This window comes from Cupressus sempervirens, chromosome 5 (assembly GCF_028749045.1).
Source record: "Cupressus sempervirens isolate cs-2001-9-10 chromosome 5, ASM2874904v1, whole genome shotgun sequence".
Lineage (NCBI taxonomy): Eukaryota > Viridiplantae > Streptophyta > Pinopsida > Cupressales > Cupressaceae > Cupressus > Cupressus sempervirens.
In genome coordinates, this window is record NC_143122.1 from 316474204 (window position 1) to 316497242 (window position 23039).

General features: G+C 33.5%; 1 protein-coding gene across 2 annotated transcripts in view; it reads right to left on the minus strand.

The window, feature by feature from the left end:
• Positions 1 to 8278: 8278 nt before the first annotated feature.
• The window catches only part of REV1 (DNA-directed DNA polymerase), a 264062-nt gene continuing 249301 nt past the window's right edge, over positions 8279 to 23039 (minus strand). For both annotated transcript variants that reach the window (XM_089830019.1, XM_089830018.1), the window contains exons 23-24: positions 15191 to 15251; positions 8279 to 8653 (exon numbers count right to left, since the gene is read on the minus strand). In XM_089830019.1, coding sequence (XP_089686145.1) covers positions 8612 to 8653; positions 15191 to 15251 — 103 coding nt within the window. In that variant the 3' untranslated portion in view covers positions 8279 to 8611. The remainder of the gene's footprint in view (positions 8654 to 15190; positions 15252 to 23039) is intronic.

The window sequence follows — 23039 nt, forward strand, 5'->3', positions numbered from 1 at the left end:
TTTAGTTTGTGAGTGTTTAAGATTGCTTTACATTCTTAGCACACTAGTGTTTAATTTCTTGCATACACTCATATTTTTGCAACATAAGATAATATTTCTTATAGATTGACTTATGAAATCTAAACAAGATAAAGAAATGTGTAGAATCACTTGGTTAGATTTGAATGTAAATCTTAATGTAGACTAATATAAATCAAAGCATATTACCACACATGCCACTTGATCATCCTCAATCACAAAAATCAATCATCAAAATAGATCCAACATATCCACATATAGATCTACCATACCACATTGTTGTTCTTCACTCTTAAATTGCAAATTCAATACAAAACCTTCTAATTTGCAAAGTTCCATGACTCAATATATCTGATGGACAGTCCATGCTGGACCAAATACCAAATATTGTTAAATTCTCTACTCTTCACTATACTTACCAAAAATCTCCAAAATCCTTATGGGTTGATCAAATCCCATCATGTAAATAGGTTCACTAAGACAAGTTGTCATCAATGACAATAAACAAGCACTTGAATAATTTATCTTCCAATATAGGATTCCTTGGAGGTTTAGGAGCAAGGAGGAAATCAAGGGAAATTCAACTCACACTATGCCTAACAAAATTTGATAAAAAAAAAATCAACTATATCTTTCTACCAGACCCTCCTACAACCTTGTCTCATTCATGGTATATGTTGCAAATAGAATTTGAGAAGACAAGGTGTGCAAAGGGATTTGCCTATGTCAAACCCTTGTTGAGGAGTTACCTTAAAATTGAATTGAAATTATTTAAATTAAAAAGGAAGTTTGGTGATAGGAAAAAGGGGCATGTTAATGAAAGAGATAAGATGTCTTCTACATTGATTGTGCAACTCTTCTTAAAATGAGATCAAAACTGTTTCAATGCGATATCATGATTCCACTAATACCAAAAGGACATCACAAAAGACATGCTTGCATAATTATTATTGAAGCCTAGGAAAAATAAAGAATATGGTGGGACAAAATGCCTTAAATACTTGAATTGAATTTATTTATCCTTGAATGCATGAATGACTTAAGATTAATGAATGCCAAGATGAAGGAGGTATCCTTGATTTTATACTTCACCTTTTTATTTTTAGGATTGAGATTTGGAGGCTAATGGGCATTTAGGATCTTGCTAACGTCAAAGGAATTTCTCAAATTTAAATTTGGGCCTAAATAAAAAAGTATAAGGAAATTTATAAGTCTAGAGTGAGTTGACTCAACCTATACTACTCGGGTATGTGCACAAAGATGGGGGACCAAAATGTTACCACTTTTTGGTTTTCCCCTGTCCAACACACAACACCTATGCACTATGCTCTGTATTGCTTATAACTGGGGAAACATAGTGCCTACACACAATTTAAAAATAACACAAAGTTCCACTTTATCATATTCCAATAGCATGTACATATCATTGAAGCTTGCCAATCCAAAGGGTTGGATTTTTCTTGGATATCCAACCCAAAGGCTTGGACATCTAAATCAGGTCCAAGACATGATTTCCAACAAGTATACAAAAAAAAAAAAAAAAACATATATTTGGTCATGTGGCATCCATTGGGTTTACTCTTGGTTATATAATAAGAGAATTGGGTTGCATAAGATTATACATCTCGTTGTAGTATTTTGGGGATAGATTTTCACTATTACACCATTTCTTGCAACAATTTACCTTTTCTAAAACTAGACTCAATTTTACACACTTCAAAAAAATGATTTTTTAATTTTCAATTAGTCTTCAATGATTTTTTGTGGTGCCACAATTTTTTTTTGTGTTTTTTAGATGACTCCACTTTAAAATTTCATAATAAATCAAATATAGAGAAAAAAATTACCAAAAAAATTTAGGATAAAATAAGTAGTATTAGCTAACTGCTCACTAGAGCAATTATGAAAATCCAAAACAAAGAAAGATTTTAGGCGGAGCACAATTGACACTATGTTATAAATTTACTCTAAAAATAAGACCACTTTGTGTGCTCCCCCTTTTTGAGGGCCTTAAAATCCACCATTTAACATAAAACCTAGTAGTTTAGAATCTAGATACAGAGGGATACAAATCTTGTTTTTATCATATCTTTAAATATTGAGTCCAATTATATTCAATTTCTTACCGAAGTACACATTTTTCTGATTTCATAAAAAAGTGGCAATTTATACTTCATTTTTGGTTCTCCATCTTCTTGCACTTAGCCACCTATTCTCCCTATTTTGACCATTCTGGCCTCAAAATTGAGTTGAGGATCTATTCGGATATGGGTTTTTTAAAAATACACAAAATAGAGGATTGATGTCAAGTTATGTAGAAAAGTCCACCCATTATAAAATAGTGCTTATGTATGCAAGTATTGATGAATGGATGAAATAATTAAAAGGTTCACTCCTATAATTTAAGGTCCACATAAAAAATAATTTGAGGGACAAATTGTATTTAAATAGTTGCTAATTAAATTTACATTTAAGGTTAAAATTATGAATGGATGAATTAACACAATAAAATGCATTCTAAGAAAGCATGGAATTGGACATCTTACAAAGTGTCTACAATTTACGATGTTGCACATCCATTTCTTTTTCTCTTTTTTATTACATTGCTATTGAAAAAAATGGGAACTTGTCTTCCTCACTTCATTGAGTTTACTCATTTCCACAATAAGAACATCATGGAACATCAATGTTTTCTCATTAATAAATATATTATTTGCAAGGCCTTCACATGAACAAGATAATTTGATTGCACCTCCTCTATCTTAGATTCTAGACTCCCCTATAATCTATTATGTTTTTTTATTGCAAGTTCTTATATAAAACAACCTAGAAATTATTAATATATGATATACTTTGTTCAAATCTATTTTGATTATCTTAGGGGGGACATCATATTTAGCAACTTTCAATTGTGAACCCCATTGTGCATCCTCCTAAAGGATCTCTACTTTATGTTTCTAAAATGTCATTTATGCCTCCTTCTCAAGGGTTACCTTGTACAATTCTATTATAACCTACCAAGAAACTAAAGGATATTTCTTGTCCCCATGAGATTAGTATATGGTAACACTTGAACAAGAGTATTCCCAAATATTTCACTTTGATCATCAATAATCTTTGGCCTCCCACCAAGTGGATATAGATCCCATATTGCAAGACTTCCATAATCAAGATTGTAGTTTGATCCCCATGTGGATTTAGTTAGCTTATTTTCCACTCAACTTCATAGTCTTGTTCTAACTTAAATAAAAATTGTTGAAACTGTAGAGTTTATAACCCAACCAAGAAGAATTGCCACACGATCTTCTAACAATTGTCTTCCTCTTTCTAGAGTCATTTTTTGCACCTCCTCATGTACATCATCAAAAAAACTTCTCAAGAATTTTTTTCTTCTTCTTAGGATTATTCTCCTTAACCATTTATATTATATACTTCCCTTTATATTAAAATATAAAAGCATCGACTTCTAAAAAATTCATAAAAGAAACATCTAAAATAAAAACTTGACTTGCTAGATGTCTCACATCATTTGATGGTTGATTTATGGGATTAAATTTAATTATAATTATAACAAGTGGATGATTGTATTTTTAAAATAAATGTCTAGATAAATCTAGTCACATTCAATATCATCATGATTGTCCTTTACATTTGAATAAAGCACATAAAAAAATTGATTTCTAAGATAGGATGTCAATAAATATGTTAAATTAGAGTCACTTTGAACTTGTATCCTTGGATGCCATCTCCATGAGGATAATTTAAGAATATTCTCTTCATGACCCTCATTTATTCTTCTAGACAAAAGGTGGAACACCCCTAATCGTCTTTGATTCATGTGACATCATCATTTCATTATTTCCAATGTGTCTTCTATCACAAAACAAGAACCTAGATAGAATTGATCATGTCTTACTCTTCTTTCTTATATTGTAATTAATTAATTTTATATCTCTACTTTTCTAGAAGAATTATCCTCATCTACATTTTAAATCATATCATCATCAACAAAAAGTATATATTTATGTCCAATCAATTTATGGTTCAATTTGCCATTATGAGTTAAATACTCTAGTTGAACCATTCTGTCTCATTTCCACTTACTAAATCATAATCCTCCAGTTTCCTATCTATGAGATCATGTCCCTCAATTATAGTAATAGTGAGTATCCAAAATAATGTGTACCAAAAAATTAGATTTCTTGATGTAAGATTTAATATGCATAAATAAGAATTTTCCAACTACCTCACAATTTTTGGCTATGCCACCCTATTTGTAATTGTTCTCACTAAAATAAACGGGTCTCTTAAAAAACAATTTACCTAAATCTTTGGTTCAATCATTAAAGGCACACTAGTAGCCCTAATTGTGCTCAACCTTGTATCTTTCATCTTTATCCTCAAGTCTCATTAAAATAAATTTCCATTTACATGTTACAATCTCATGGGTGACCAAGATGCATATAAATTACTTTAACAAAGAATTCTTCAAATAACTAGTAGTGGGATAAAATACATATGCTATCCCAAATAGAAGTCAACTTGTGAATAGGTATATTTTTTCCACCATCATACAAATCCCTTACTTTTAATTGGTTCTTCAACATCCTCAACTAGTGTCACTGATGTAGGATAAAACACATCAACAATTGACAATGCTTTAAATGTAATTATAGAAGCTATAAGATCTATGATATTTGATCAAAATCTAGACTATTATCTTTGGGCAGAAGCCTCTTGTATTGCTATCTATATTCAAAACAGAAGTCCTCACTCCTACCTTAGAGATAAAACTCTCGAAGAAGTCTTTACTAAGGTTAAACCCATTATAAGTCATCTTAGGATTTTTGGTTGCCCGGTATATGTCCATGTTCCAAAAGAAAAGAGAACTAAGTTAGAACCCTACGAGAGGAAAGGTATTTTAGTAGGGTATAGTGAAACATCTAAAGCATATAGGGTTTTCATACTAGGATAGAAAAATATTGAATTTAGTAAGAATGTAATTTTTGAAGAAGGCTTAGCATTCAAAAATACCCTAAGTTTTGAAGAACCCTCTCCTTAGTTCTGAAAGAAATATTGAAACTGAGTCTCAAAGGGAGAGCATTGAAAAAATTGAAGATGAAATTCAAAATCTTAATCTTGAAGGAACTCAAAATTCTAAGAAAAGACCACTTTGGGCCATTAAGACAATAGAAGAAGCACAAGACTTTGTTGCACCATCCTAAATAATCAAAGAAAGCAAAAGACCTAAAAGATTTTCTAGTTACACAACAAACATGAATGATTTGTCCAAATCAAAACCTACCAATGTTTTAGAGGCTATTAAACATACAGCCTGGAAAGATGCTATGACAGGAGAATGCCAATTTATTATGAAAATGATGTTTGGGAATTTGTTCCAAGAGTTGAAAGAAAATTTGTTGTTTCTTCTAAGTGGATTTTTAAAATAAAGCATGTTGTAGATGGTAGCATTGAAAAATATAAAGCCAAATTTGTAGCCAGGGGATTCTCTCAAAAAGAGGGGATTGATTATGAAGAAACTTTTGCTTCTCTTGCCAGATACACCTCTCTAAGAGCAGTCCTAACCATTGTAGCATCAAAGGGATGGAAAGTACATCAGATGGATGTAAAAACAACATTCTTAAATGGAAATATTAGAGAGGAAGTATATTTGGACCAACTTGAAGGATTTGAAACTCATAATCCTAACACTTTTGTTTGCAGGCTCAAGAAAGCTCTTTATGGGATTAAACAAGCTCCAAGGGCTTGGTATGAAAGAATTGATAAGTATCTCACTGGCTTAGGATTCTCAAAAAATGAAGTTGATCCAAATCTATATTATAAAAAGGATAAAGATGATATGGTAATTCTCATACTGTATGTCAACGATTTACTAATAAAAGGTGATGATCATTTCATAGATCAATGCAAGAAAGATCTAATTAAAGAATTCGAGATGAAAGACTCGGGACTCCTTCATTACTTCCTAGTATTGGAAGTACGACAAAATTTTGACAGCATTATCCTTTATCAAGGGAACTATACATTAGATATTTTGAAGAGATTTGGAAAGTGGAATTGCAAGGCTATGTCTTCTCCAATGGAGACTAATCTACATAAATTTAAAGAAGCTACAGCCGAATCACCTTCCATAGATTCTACTCTCTATAGACAGATGATTGGGTCCCTAATGTACTTGGTAAATACAAGCCCTGATATTTGCTATGCTATTGATGCCTTATGTCAATCTATGTGTGAGCCAAAGGAGATTCACTGAGTTGCAATCAAACACATTATGAGATACTTGCAAGGCGTTCTTAATCTTGAGCTCAAATATGAGAAAGTTGATTTAGATTCACATGGATTCACTGACTCAAATTGGGATGGAAGTGTTAAAGACAGAAAAAGTACTTCAGGATACTCTGGAAAAACATGAAAACTGTAAAACTTACAAAATCAATCTTTTAAACACTCAATTAGGGTTACAACCAATATTGGGGTTCTGATATAATTTGTTTGTATAACCAATGGAGATGGAATGTTCCATATAAAGGAATTACAAACATAATGTTTCTAAAAGAAACAATAGCTAACTAAGAATGGAAATACAAAGAATCTACACTTACGATACATTAAATGATCATTAAATAATATTATAATAGGTACGAGAATATTATTCTAATAAAATACAAGGATCAAAATGGAGGTTAGAGGATACTTCTCTTCTCCTATTAGGTTCCCATCGAGCAAATGGCCACATTCCGTGAGAGGTAATTTTGATGGTAGTCACTTTGTGTGTTGTGGTGTGTCAATTGTTATGTGCTCACCTTTGATTTTCATTCATTTGTTATGACGAGCAGTAGACTGAGTTGTCTCATTTGTTTTCTGCAGCAAGCACTGCTCACCTCTCTCTGAAAGAGGGGAAGACTGTATTGACCTCCATATACTCAAGGGTACTAGCTTCAACAAAGTTGAGCAAAATGGCATCAACATTGTTGTGTATCAAGATAAATGTCCACACCTAATGCTGAATAGTTGGTGACAGGATTTTGTGTAAAGCTGAATAGGTTGATGTAGTTGAGAAAACACGGTCATGCTTAAAAATGCAGTATGAGTACAAGTAGACCATAAGGGATGAGCATGCCAGGAAAATGTTAATTATTCATGTCAAATATCATGAGATGCCAAGATTCTATGCAGTGCAACATCAGTTAGTACTAGGATGTATAGTGTAACAATTTGCTGGGGAAATAAAGACTATGGAATTACATCACAGTTATATGCTCTAGATCATCTTCTAGATACCATTGGATCAAGAGAGGATTTGTTGGGTCTGTTACGAATGTAACCTGATAACCTCCAGGTCTATAAGTGAAGGTCGCACTTATTCTTCTAGATTCTAAATATCTTTGAATGGCTCTAAATACTCTTAGTATTTCTTTTCTAAAGGCGGCGATTTTTCAGACTTGCTTGTATTAATACTAAACTGATATTATATATATTAGTTAGTGTTTAATCTTAAATTAAGTCTCATAAAATCGCCAATTTTTAGAAGGTTATGTGAGCCAACCAAATATAGGGACATGTCTTTTGAGGATTAAGTCCCTTGGTTAGATATTTAGATGGGTGCTGATGCAGTTTGAAGAACACACAGAAAACTTAAGTCTGCTTCTTCAAGTATCTTTACCCAGCGATATATAAATCAGTATTTCTCTTCTTCAGTCAAGATCGATTTAAAAAGTATTGGATCTGCATTAAACAAGGTGTTTACTTCCTCAAACATTTCATAACATTCAGAATATTAAGACATCATTCTCAGCATTCCAAAGTCTGATCCTAAGTTTGATCAAAAGGTCTGATCCAAACTTCAGGAATTTGCAGAAGCTTTACAGGGTCATGATCCAAATATATTTTAATATTTGGGGAAAGCATCTCATTTATGAATCACCACTTTTCCTACTAATGTTTATTATGTTTTGTTAGCTATTTGAAAAACTAGGTTATTAAGAAGTTAGATCAAAGGAATGGGATTATAGAAGTCATTGATCAACAAGCATTCCTGCATAATAGTTTACAGTGCTCATTGATATATTTGCAAAGTAACCTTCTCTCTATTTTAATTCTCAACAAAACGAGTGCAGATTGTTTATTGTAAAGAGAAAACATTTTTACCACTAGCTCTAAAAACATATACAAAAATATACACTACTAACTTGCAATACGGGTTTGACCATTACTAGATTTCTTTATGAGATAAGGCTAGAAAAAATATTCTGATATTATATCATCAGGCCATTGTTACCAAGACAAAAGATTAAGAAAAAGCTTGCTTCCTGCTGCATTTTCATTTTAAAAGATAGGTTTTATACCTCATCCATGGTGCAGCTGATGAATGGATAATTTATCCTTCAATTAGGCTACAAAGCCACATTCGGAAACTGAATTTGTTTACATATAATTCTTTATTAAGATTTGACAAAATATCAGATCAGGATGGGCACATGACCTCACAACTTAACAATATCACTTACCTCTGAAATGGTGTCTACTGATTTAATAGAAAATTCCCAGTTTAACATTCTTTTGTGAAAAATCAAAGCTTCAAATTTCCTCCATAGATCTCTCCAACATTGGCCTATAAAAAGATAACATAACATCTATAAGCATTCCAAGCATCGATTGAAATAACAATGAAACAATCAACATACCAAACGAGGTATTTATACTGTGAATAGATTCTGTATATATGGATGCAAATATGAACTCTATGTATCTCAGCCTAGTCTAAAAGAATAAGCATTTGAAGGAATAAAGATTGAACTTCTCCAATACAAATATTTTTTGAGCTCTTAGCGTAAAACTAAAACATATCTTTGAAATAATGACTAGAACAAAACCAAAATTCCCTTGTATAGAAATAAGAAGCAAAGACTGCATCACAGAAGAAACAATACACTCAACATAAAGCAACTAGAAAAGGCAATGACTGTCAAAAGTTAAAACTGACAATAAAAAGATCCATTTTCCCAAATATGTGTTGTCATGCTACACTATCCCCAAATATGTCTTGTTATAGTAATGACAACATTGGAGTAGCTCAACAAAAAACTCCTAAGTGACACAAAACAATAAGCAACTTATTGTCCCAGAACATTAACATTTACTATCCTCCAAGAAGAATCCACCAAATAGAAGCCATAGCCCTGAAACAAGTCTAAAACTAATCCCAAAAACCTATAGTGAACTTCGAAGTTATAAATTAAAACATGCTAATTTTTTTGATTGTTTTTATACTTATCAGTCTTGATATAGCAAAAGAAACAGAAGAAGAAATTGAGAGGTTTTGAAACTTGCAAATTCTTAAAAGAAAGTGCTTTTGGCATCTTAGGAAAATAAAGAGATGTAATCATTCATAGAATCCCAGAATATAACTAAATATGTGAAAACAAAAAGAAATTTTGGAGGCTACAAAATCCTTATGACATTTTTTTTCTAGGGATCTTTTTACAAATACTAATATATGATACATTTTTTTAAATAAGGAGAAAATGTAATTCCCGCAATGTGCAATCAAAACCTGAAATAGAGTCCAAAAGGTTAGCGAAATTCTTGAAAGGTGTGAGAAATTCCTTAAGTTCCATGTGTGTTGTAAGATCTTGCAATCATTGTAAAAATAATAACTCACACTTAGGATAGCCAAACTTAGGTGCACTTTACTAGACAAATGGTGGAGTTACCCAAAATGCCAATTCATTATTTAATGGGTTCAGATTGTTTACATTACAAGCTTGTTTTATATTGCAAATCAAGTTTTCTTTTAAAGCATATTCTTGGGAGGTGGATTTTGCATGAGTTGGAACGCTCAAGTTCAGCGTGTAACTTATTTGGCTGAAAATCCAATGTTTGGTTTGGAGCATGCACGACAAAATTGAGTAGATTATAGCTACCGGAATCACTTTGAAAAGTTGATGGTTGTTAGTACCATAGAAGTTAAACCACAAAATATTCCCCGAGTCCAAAATGACAGCAACTTGCCACCAATTGTTTTGCAAGAACTTGCTATGACTATGATTTTTCAAATAAACTCCTAATCAGTATAAAAATCATTTTTTTAAGCCCAGAGTTAAGAGATACTGTGATTATATCATTTTCACGATGTTGGTGGGGATAATCAAAAAAACTTAGGGCATACAAATATAAATACTTTCTTTTCCTTTTATTTGCTCAGCCCTTGCATATGAGTGTAAATAGAAAACCTGACAAATCCCTGGATTAAAATTTTGAAGTTACATCATATTCAAAAGTCAAAGAATGACTAAATTAGTCCATAAAATCACATATATTGGCGAATGCCAAACAAAAACAAAATCTTATATCACACAGGCTTCCAACTGACTATCAAAATTATCCTTGACCATCATGTTTACAAATTACAAAATAGCTTTTAGAAAGCCATATAGTTGATAGCCACCAAAAAGGTATAAAAAAAACAGACATATCTTTATGAAAATAAAACAATTTTCACTATAATTTTTAAGTGTGTTTGTAAAGAAAACACAATAGGGGGAAATTCTTAGCCATCGTGACTTGTGTTATAAACATTCAATGCAATGGAAACATAAATGCCAACTAAGTGGGTTGGTAAAAGTTTCATAATTCATCTCGTTTTCTTACATTTTGTTTATTTCTCATTTATGTATTCCAATTTTTTGCAGTTTACCAAAACACTTAACAGATGGTGACTGAAAACCTTATTGACAGGCAAATTTTCACAAAAAAGGTCAAATATTACAATTATCAAATTTTCAAAAAGTAATTTATAAGCTTTTTTTATATTGAAGTTTAATGTTCATATATATTCAAAGGTTGAACTCGATTTTGGTCTATGATATGTATTAAACTTCAAATTATTCTTATATGATCACGAAACATAATATGTTCTACTAATTCAGTCATATGAGTGCTTTTAAAGATTAATTTTCAAACTTATGTATTTTAAGATATTCAATGATTTGCCATGTTTTTCCTTGACTTTTTACTAGCTCCTATGTTTTTCAAAAATTTGGCCTACCAAATAATTCCCAACTTCAAGTTCTTCAAATATACTTGTTACTACTTAAAGCTTTTGCAGGTTAATGATCTCCTAAAGATCACCCAGCTTGATTCTTATTGTACTGTAATATTGTTACCATGAATGATATCTGAATAGTGGTATATTGTTTGCTAGCGTTTTACTAAACAAGTTTCCCAAGTTTAACAATAATTCTATGTTAACTATTATTAATGGTTTTAGATTTTATAATTTTGTAGTAAATTTTATAATTCAACTGTCTTGCTCACACATTTAAATGAGGTGAACAAGTTATGGCACGAGTAGCTAGGTTACAAAGTTGCCTTCAATTTTCTTTTTGAATTAAGTTTGCCAAGGATGTATTATTCTTAAGCATCTTGACAAGATTTTTGACAAAGAGAAAGAAAAGGGAGCTTCACAGATACTACAGTTAGCACATAATGATTTGGTCAGTTTGATTCCACAACCTTCAACAAGGTAGATATGTCCTAACATTCATTGATGACATTTCCAAGCATACTTGCAGTGTATATTCTCAAGCAAAAGTTTGAGGTCTTTAAGCATTTTAAGGAATTTAAAACTTTTGCAAAGAAACAATAAAGCAAAATTGTTGAAGTTTTCTGCATTGACAACGGTGGTGTTGGTGAGTATGTCAACCATTATTCTGAGCAAATTTGCACTTCAAAGGGGATTGATTTGCAACATTTAGTTCCATACAATCCTTAACAAAATTATGTTGCAAAATGTAATGCCAAATTGTGTGACTCACTCCAAGTCTCTTACAGTACAGGATTGGGTGCAGGCCATTAATTGTGTTAGTCATATCCAGAATCACATTCCTCATGAATCCTTGTAGATAAACACTCCTTTGAAGCTTGATGTATTTGAAAGCCAGCAATTAAGCTCTTACATGGGACCACATTCCTTCAAAGAAACTAAGCCCATTGATCTATGGAGAAGGTCATGCATATTTGTGTGGCATCCAAACAATGCAAGGCCATCAGTTGCTACACTCAGCTATGCATGAGTTGTTTGTAAAGAATATAGTTCATTTAGAGGAGAACTCTCCAAGTCCCACTTCAAATGCCAACAAATGATAAAGACGATTCACCTCGCTCTTCACTAGCCAGCATTCAAAGGTTGACAATTCTCATTCTGACAAACATTGGTTCATTTTGGGTTCAACAAACATTGCAAGTTGCAAGTAATTTATATGAAGATTACTCAAACCCCACACAAACTCCTTCACAATGTCAAGGCTCTCCACATGTCTTCAATGCTACAACATCTAAGCAGTAGTTTTCTCAAGGACTCTAGTACTGCTAATAGGGATACAACTATACGAGAGGAGTATGGTTCCTTGAACTGCGCTTGTAATCTTGTCACCCCTCCCAAGGGCAAGAAACTTGTCTAGTGCAAGTGCAAGTCGACATATTAAACGAAATTCACAATAAATGGGTAAGTTGACAAGCTTAAGGAATAATTATCTGCAAAGAGTTTTTTCCAAATTCTTGTTGTTGATTTTTCTAAACCTTTGCACTTGTAGCCAAGATTAACTCTATTTGACTTACACATGCTATCATTGTAGCATATCGATAGGAGATTCACCAAATGGACATGGAGAGTGTTTTTCTCTACTAAGATCTTGCGGAAGAGATAAACATGGAACAACCATAAGATTTACCTTTTGATTGCAGACTCTAGAAATTTGACAATGGCTAGAAACGAGGCTTACTATGCCAAGATGGATATGTTTCTTCACACACTTGAGTTCTTGAATTGTTATGCAAATTACTTTCTTTACTCTAGTTCTAAGATCAACATCACATACTCCAAATATGCTTTAGATTTTCCTTCAAGGTTTCATATCATGGCTAATTGCAAGTTTTCTCTCTTTCATTTTGAAGACAAAACTTGAGGTTCAATTCTCAAATTTTGTCGATGGCACTATGTATCATTAATTTCTTGGAAGTATTATTTAAACATGAGGCAAACAATTTACATGCTAAGTGCATGGTCTCTTGATTCATGTAGGATTCCCAATTGCTGCACCAGAAAGTAGCCAAGAAGATTCTCCACTACATTCATCAAGGTACTCACAATTTTTGGGATTCACTATAAAATAATCATTCATATGAACTTCACGGATACACAAATTCAAATTGGGCAAGCAATTCTCAATTTCACACATCTAATTAAAGTTGCAACTTTTCACCTTGTTCAAATCCTATTTGTTGATCAAGCAAGCAGTAAACTATTGCTCTATCTTCAAGTGATACCAAGTATTTGGGGGTTGTAAATGTAACTGTTAAGGCCATTCAGCTTCAAATTTTCACAAGTTTGGTACTCAATTTAGATCACCCATCATATTTTGTGATAATCTAGGTGTTATTTAAATCTCATGAAACTCAGAACATCACCACATCACCAAGCATATTGATGTTCACATGCACTACATTTGGAAGCTTGTTTATGAACAAATCATCAATCTCCATTGTTGCCCATCTCCCGTTGTCATTTTCACCAAACCCTTCACAGAAAGAAAGTATCTGTGAGCTTTACTAGGGTGTAGGAAGCTTCATTGTCTAGGGGGATACCTACTCCTTAAATCTTTACAATCTCTATTTGGAGCGACCATTCTCTTGTTTTTGTGAGGGTGCTTCTCTTTTGGGAGGATATTTGTTTATATGAATACTTCATTCACTTCTTTTGTCGAGACCAGCCTTTTTACTAACCAACCCTATGGTTAAGAGTGTAGATGTTTATTTTTCTCGTGGGTATTTATTTTTCCTACTAAGTTTTCTCTGGAATTTTCTAATCAAGTTTGTTTATGTTAATTGAGTATTAATGACTAGGTGTGAGGCGTCAACTTCTTCCATGGGAGTTAAACTTTACTATTCGTTGAAACTTTTGGTGCACTCTCCGTATTTGCCACCACCCTCTCTCACTTAGACTATATATATTGGCTCTCCTAGCTTGTAGCTTCATGCTGCTATACTTTTCTAATGGTATTTTGCTTCTTGAGGAATACACTAACTTTGTAGTGTTATATTGATTTTATTGATTATTTGTATGAATTGTCTCACTAGTTTCTGCTTCTTGCACTAAATCTTGTGTTATAATCTGTTTTACAGATTCTAATAAGATAAACTGGATTGTATTCATCATTACCTTTGAATTAGTGTTACAACTCCAGCTACATATAAAGTTGGAAATAGGAAATGATAAACTGTAGTGCAAAACAATGAACAAGATAACCCAAATAAGTGTTATATTCTAGTTGCTAAATCGGGGTCGGGGTTGGATTTTGGTACGAGAATCCAAATGGATTCGTGATTTTTTATTTTTCCCATTATGATTCGTGAGTACATATATATAAATATGTGTGTGTGCATTATAAATAAAAATGTATATACAATATATATATATATATATTCTAAGTTTGGCCTATGAATCCTTGGGGATTTGTGCAGATTCAAGTGGATTCGTGTTGGATTTGTGTGGGTCCATGTGGAATCATGACGGAGTTGTGCAGAATCTGTATTTGACCCTACAAATTCATCCGGAATTGTGTTCCACAAATCCACAGGGTCAAATCCCAACCCTGTGCAAATTCGGCATGAACTGGTTCACAAATCTGGACCCGGATCCAGTTTGGGGCCTGGCTGCACAAATCCAGTTACTAGTTTTATACTATAAAACTCCAGCTACGTATAAAGTTGATTAAGGAAATGATAAACTGTAGTGCCAAACAATGAACAAGATAACCCAAATTGATGTATGACAACATTTAATTTCCTACACAGTTATGTCTACAAAGGGAACGGGGTTGTAAACATAGAATTACATTCTACGGGAGTTACCCACACTTTGTTAAGCATCAACATAGGTACATAATGATGCATATACCATTAACCTATATTACAACTACCAGATTTCAAATAAATTAAACTGGAATACCAGAGAGTTAGATTGAAACAAATAAGCACCATAAAGCAAGCAAAATAAAATGCAGGCATAGTACATACAAACCATAATCACAGTGACCTTAATAAAACTAAGAAATACGTTGCCTAAAATCATATACAAGGTAGGTCTTACCTGCAAAGTTGGTATAATTGTGTCGTATATGGCTAACCAAAACTTTGATTTGACATTCAACCTGTACATTACATAAATCATTAGAAGAAAAAAAAGGTAAATACTATACATCCAAAACTTTGATTATAAAATGGGATCATTTCATATCAATTGGCATATAGAACAGAAAAACGTGATTACAAAACAAAAACTCAGGTCAAATCAAAATGCATAAAAGTAAAAATTGCATCATCAAGTCAATGTTTTAAACCTAATATTTCGGGGAAAAATAAACATCAAATGAGGTTGCTTGATAAGAAAATTTTGTAAGATTGGAAATACGGACTGACACTAACTACTCATAATAGAAACTTTCAAGCATAAATGCAAGATGAGCAAGAATTGCTAACAAGGGATGCAAAATGAGAACCAAAAACCAAAGAGGGACTAAACCAATGACAAATTGACATGTACAAAGGGCATACACCAAAACAGTGCTAGAAAGAGAATTTACCAAATTATATAAGAAATTAAAGCAGCACAAGAAGTGGACCAAAGGAGAATAAGGCTGTAATTCACATTAAAATCAGAAGCACAAGAAACACCACTATGGTATTGATCACCATAACAAGGCCAAAATATCATAGAGATAAGTTACTAGTCCATCCCCTACATTGCATGGATCTAGTACCCATTCAATCATAATAAAGATTCTCAGATGAATTGGGCAAGCATTCTGCCAGGACAATTGTAGAGAAACCCCAGTGAACTCATGATGAACTCAAAGCAATCTAATCATAGCCCATGTGACACAGAATTTGTCATGGAAAACAACAGGATTAATTCGGCACCTGTTATAAAACAGATTGTAGTGATACATGCAGTTTCAGTGGCGGTAATATGACTTCTCTTACAAGCATGCTAACATAAGAGTATTAGGATAGGTGTTCACGATAATTACACTCAGACGATAGATACTGTGAAGAAAAATGTAGTAAAGAACTACAATAGAAATAAATGCAGACTTAAGTGAGTAAACAAAGGCAATTTGTAATTTATTTAATAATACCTATTCAGAATGGAAGCTTATCCTCAGCAATACATATCCTTGCACACTTATGTGCTTGTAGTTTATCCTTAAAATATGTAATTCCTGTGCCTATTAATCCCAACAGACCATGCAAAGAGGCAGTGAGTGACAGATCTAACCTGAGAAATACAACAATGTTCCCGAAGACATCCTAGTATCTGTACTAAAAAAAATTGTGTTTGTCATATATGGAGGCTAAATAGATTTTCTCTCTGGAATCTCTGTTTACCAATAAAATTGGCAATAACAATTGAACTGCATGCACTAATGTTTGAAAGGAGGTGTTGATGTCTGAAATGTTTAGGATTCAAAGAAGTTCTAAAGTTTGACTGTGGTAAAGGCTTCTGAGAAGTACGAAATTGCATACAAAATCAGAAAAAAAAATGAACTTTTCTATTCTCTAACTATATAAAATGATACCTACAAGAGAAATTGTTCAAATTCAGTTTCTTATGCAAAAATCATTTTTCCAACATTCATTTCTCAATGTTATAAACCTAAGATTGAAAACTAGTGACTCGTCTAAAACCCACTAAACTAAAATATTATTGAATTCAAAACTCACACTAAGACACTTCCTCTTCTAGAGTTACAAAGTATTCACAAGTCCCTAGCACGGCTTTCAATCCAATACTTGTTGAAACTCACTTGTATGTATATAGGAGCCTTTCTTGGCCGTGGACATAAACTCAAGTGTAGATGTGAGTTGTACCATCATTTCTTCAAGTCCTGGGCCCTTTAGTCAAGGTCATTTTAAGGAAGGGGCAGACCCAAGAGCTTTCACAGTTAGAAATTTCAAGTGAAGTGACCAAGATGCCAAAATTGGATCAGAATCCAACCCTTTTTTTCAGAAATTTAGAGGGAAGTGGCTCGAATGCCCAAGATGGATCAGAATCCAACCCTTTTTGGGCAATTTTGCCCAAACTTCTGAGATTTCCGACCTCTCATTTTACCCCAAAACTTTGGTGTGAAAGTCACTTGGAAGAACGAAATATTGGTGGGTTTGTGGACTTCGAAATTTTTTGTTGCTGGCTGAGATTGCCTAAAACAGGTTAAAATCCAGCCCTTTTGAGCATTAAAGCCCAAACTTCACTAATTTCCAACCTTACATTTTGAGAACTTCCCTTTGCTATCAGTCAAGAAACACTATGTACTTGGAGGATTTTTAAGGAAAAAGAAACAGGGGGCTGGGATTTAATTGAAATGGTCATAGTTTCATTGCTAAATTGCCCAATATGGGTTGGAATCCAGTCCTTTTTGGGCAATTGATGCCCACAACTCTGAGATTTACGCCCTCAAATCCTACATGAATCTGAGACTTCAATCAAATTGCAGGAAAATGTGTGAGGTTTAAAAAATCTGATTGGGAAACATTGAGCAAAAGGTAGATCAGAGTCGGTTTTAAAGGAATTGCCCACGAAGAGTCAGAGTCCAACCCCCTTGGACATTAATGCCCCAAATTCTTAGAATTCTGCCCCTTGATCACACCATGTTTCATCTCCATGTTTGGGTTGCTGCAAGAAACTAGGTGGTGACAAGAGTTGTTTGCAGACTGAACATCTATGGGTGAAGTAAGATAAGATAAGATAAAGATAAATCTATTAATGTCCAACAAGAGACCACAAAGAGGGTCAGGGGACCGGAAGATATAAAACAAGAAAACAACCAGCAGCAGGAACACCAAACAGTGCCTAGGGAAAGAGAAAGCAAGAAAGAACAAACCAAGAACCCAAAAGAAACGAACAAAATACAACTAAACCCTCGTAGCCAAGCAGAAGTAGTCCAGAATTGAAGGATAGAGTCTAGGACAAGACTAGTTCCTAGATCATCTTAGGGGGACACTAGAGGTGTGGTGTTGCTGCCAAGTAAAACCTCTAGAAGGCCTCACTGTTGGTGTAATTAAATATTACATAATTACACTTTACTTAAGTTTACTTAGGATAATGTATTTGCATGTTAGTTGTCATGTAGACACCTAAAACTTTGCATTCTATTTGAGCACATGGTGTAGGAGAAATCCACTTGCACATAGTTGTTGTCTCACACCTCATTGTTTGTGGGCTCCATCTTTGTGTTCTTAACACATTATCATCCTCTTATTGTTGCACATGTTGCACATACTTTCATGGACAATGGAGGATAATCCACTTTTGGTGGACATGTGATTAGTTGTTATGCTTATCACTTGCATTACTCCTAGTTATCATGCATTGCCTATATATTCAGGCACATCCACATGTATTGTGTCTGAAATCTGAATATCCATTATCATTTTATCATAATTGAGATTCTCATTTGATCATCATTTTGTCCATCTTGTGCTATCTCTTGAGCTTCTAGATCTTGGCATTAAATTGATTGCATTAGGCAAATTCCTACACTCACAAACTTGGTGTGACTAGAAAGATGGTTGAGCAACTGCTCCTTGCCTTCGGCCGGATATATAGATGCAAACAATAAGATCATAAATTGATTTGAAGCCTGTCTCAGTGGGAACTTAAGCTACAACATGTGATCCTGATGTTGTGTGGTGTCCTGGGGGTACAAGGCAAGACGTTGTTGATTAGTGTATCTAAAGAATGAAGAAAGGGACCTACACTCTTTGAAGAGCCAATAAAACCTCCCCCTAATCTCATAGTAGATGGGGTGTCGAAAAATAAAGTGTCTTCATTTTTGGCTCCCCTAGAAGACAAAGGTGACATGTTCGTTCTTCTCTATCAATCTAATGCTCCGTCTGGATAAGGAGCAGGATTGCACTCTGAAAGAGCCCAAGGAAATGCAAAGGTTCCGAGTCTACTAACAAGCAAGGTAGGTAGGGCACATAATGATTTGATCCTCAACATCCATATAGTGCTCAACATAGAAGGCCATCCTCAGTCAGAACCCCCATCCCCTTTCTCCAACAAGGGATTACTCCATCTCATGATAATGTATTGTCTGCATATGTTGAGTCTAACATGCTCTTTCAACTCTTGTCAAGAAGTAAGGAAGGAAGGAGAGGCACCCAGAGAGAATGGTAAGGGTGGGAGACTATCCATCTTAATCCTTGTCAAACCAATTAAGAAAGAGGCTTGGGCATAATAGCAACGAGCTGAATGAAGCCTCAAAGCCAACGAAGGAGCCAAACCAGATCAAAGATGGCCCAAAGCCTAAAAGGATGGCCTCAAGCACAACTAGAATGACGCTGTAAGAAGTGGGTTGACACACCTAATGATATGTCGTAGTAGTACGATTTGGACTCTCTCACCCAAGGCCTAATCCAATTGCAGAAGAGAGTGCCCCCACACAATAGAGCTATAAAGCACCGTTTGTTTGACTAAGGATTCCAAAAGAGCCATCTTGGACATGGTGTCCTAAAAGTGGTGCCTAAAGCATTGTTTGAAAGTGGCCAAATTGATGTTTAAATTCATAAGTATTGCCCAAGAGGGATCGACTCAACACTCCTTGGGCATTAATTGCCCAATTTTATGCAATTTCCAACCTACCAAATATAGACCTAATCCATTTCGATTTGGATCTTTTAGTCCAAAATCAAAGGGAATAGGCTCAATTTGAAATGCAAATTGATTTACATGGGAAAACCTCAAGGTCACCGGGAGACGGGGAGACTTAGAGGTCTCTAGTACTAGTACCGGTACGACAATTTTTCAAATAGGAGATGGGGGTACTTGGAGACGGCAATTGTTTTTAATTTTTTTTTTTTAATAGTTTAAAGAGTCTAATACTAAAAGTAAATACAAAATTTGAAAATAGTAATACTGTAGGACTAAAAGACTAAGTAAATAATAATAGTAATGTCACATTAAAAATTAAAATAGACTCATAGAGTCAAAGATTTCAAAACTCACATGATCACAATATTGTATCTCATAGACATATTTGTTTTTCGAATATTGCATATGATCACCATCATATCAGATTGATAATTGCTGAGATTATCATTACATATTCAAATTTTAAATTCAAAAAAGTATAGTTTGACGCTGAATTGTAGATATGCAAACAAAAATGAACACTTTGTACAATAAACAAAAAACAGAAATATATCTAGTATTAGTATGTCAATGGTACTATCATCTACTCCACAAGGTTGTGATCATCCATCTCAAGGTCTTTAGCTATCATGCTCTCCAAAATATCATCACTCTCCAAAAATATTTTAAATGATTTAATCATTAAATTATCGAATAAAAATAATCTTTTAGAAGTGTTTCTAATAATTTTAAAAGTTATTAATTTATTAAATAAAATATTTTAAATGATTTAATCATTTAAATTGTTGGTGGTCTTAATTTTTGCATTAAAAACATTAAAATGAGGGCTAAAATATATAAAATTATTTAATATTATATTTTATCAGGAGACTTTGAGGAGACTTCATTTTTTGGATTAGGAGACGAGGAGACATCAAGAGACTTCGTCATGAAGTCTCCAACCTTTTTTGAGGTCTCCGAAGACGCGAAAAGTCTTTGAGACTTTTAGGGGGGAGACGGGTCTGCTCGTAACCATGGAAAACCTTATTTTTATTTTTTATTTTTAAGCCATCATCCAAGAGAGCGTGGAATCTACCCTCTCCAAGGCATTTTGTGCCCAAGACTTCATGATTTCGGACCAGAACCATGAGTAGACAAAGTAAGCATCAATGCAAGAAAAAAAAATTCAAACATTAAGACAAATTAGCCTTTTGGAGGAAAACACAATCTGAATTCAGATTTTTTATCAAATTGCAAGTCGGCCTTATTAGGAGGTGATTTGAAGTTAATTCAATTAGTTTTGACTGGTTATGAATTATGAGTTTCAAATCCTTCAGGATGTTCCAAATATACCTCTTTTGTAATCTTTCCATTCAAAAATGTTGTTTTTACATCCATCTGATGTGCTTTCCATATCTTCAATGCTGCAATAGCTAGGATTGCTCTTACAAAGGTGTATCTAGCAACTGGAGCAAAGGTTTCTTCATAATCAATTCCCTCTTTCAGAGAGAATCCCCTAGCTACGAATCTTGCTTTATATTTTTCAATGCTACCATAGCAGCATGCTTGATTTTAAATATCCATTTAGAAGAAACAACAAATTTTCCTTCAGGCCTTGGAACAATTTCCCAAACATCATTCTTAATAATGGATTGGTATTCTTCTATCATAGCATCTTTCCAAGCTGTATGTTTAATAGCATCTGAAACATTGGTTGGTTCTGATTTAGATAAATCACTCATGTTTGTTGCATAACTAAAAAATCTTTTGGGTCTTTTGCTTTCTCTTAAGGTTCTAGATGGTGCGTGAAAGTCTTGTGCTTCTCTACAGTCTTAATGGCCCAAAGTGGTATTTTTTTTGAATTTTGAATTTCCTCGAGATTAAGATTTTGGTTTTGATTTTCAATTTCTTCAATGTTCTCCCTCTGAAACTCAAATTCATGATTTTCTTCAGAACTAGGTAAATGAGAGGGATCTTCAGAACTTAGGGCTCTTTTGAATGCTAAATCTTATTCAAATATTACATCCCTACTAAGTTCAATGTTCTTTTGAATAGGTATGAAAATCCTATATGCTTTAGATGTTTCACTATACCCAATAAAAATACCTTTCGTTTCAGAGGGTTCCAACTTAGTTCTCTTTTCTTTTGGAAAATGTATATACACTGGGCACCCAAATATCTTAAGATGGCTTATATTAGGTTTAACTTTAGTAAAGACTTCTTCAGGAGTTTTATCTCTAAGGTGGGAGTGAGAACTTTTGTTTTCAATATAGATAGCAGTACAAGAGGCTTTTGCCCAAAGATAATATTCTAAATTTTGATCAAATATCATAGCTCTTGTTGCTTCTATAATTGTTCTATTCTTCCGTTCTGCTACCCCATTTTGTTGTGGGTCATAAGGAACAATATACTCCCTCTTTATTCCTACTTGTTTACAAAACTCTTTAAACAAATCTGAAGTATATTCCCCTCCATTATGAATCCTAAAAGTTTTGATTTTGTGGCCTAATAAGTTTTCAATTAAGGTTTTGAATTCTTTAAATCTATTAAGGATTTCTTTTGATTCTTTAAATTTTAAGAAGTAAATCCAAGTTTTCCTAGAGAAGTCATCTATAAAAAGTATATAGTACCAGAATCCTCCAAGAGAAGGAACAGACATAGGTCCACACAAATATGAGCGGACTAATTGCAAAACATTGTTAGTTTTTCTAGTGCTATCATGAAATGGACTTTTGGTGTTCTTATCCAAAGCACATCGTTTGCATATGCTTGAATGATCTTTATTCAACTTAGGTAAACCAGTAACCATCTTCTCCATAGTTGGCAAGGCTTTGAAATTTAGATGTCCAAACCTCACGTCCCATATTTCGTTTATATTAGCAGCTATATGAATTAATGCTTAAATAGGTTGACTAGGTTTTGTATTTAATTCATAAAAGAATCCTTTTCTTTGACCAATCAACTTTGATTTCTTAAATGAAGAGTTCTTAGACCAGTTCATTACTTTACCATCCATGAATGCAACATTATGTCCATCATCTTCAACTGCTATAACAGAGATTAGATTCCTCTTTATTCCTGGTACAAAGAGTACTCTTTTGAGATGTAGAGAAATACCTGACTTTTGTTTCAAGGTGCAATTCCCAATTCCTTTGATTGAGTGAGAGGAATTATCACCAATGTTAACTTCGCCATCAACTTCTTCTAATATTGAATCTAGTACTTCTTTGTATCTTGTAATGTGTCGAAATGATCCAATATCAATTACCCATGTTTTGCTTAATACTTCATTTGATAGTGCAGAGTA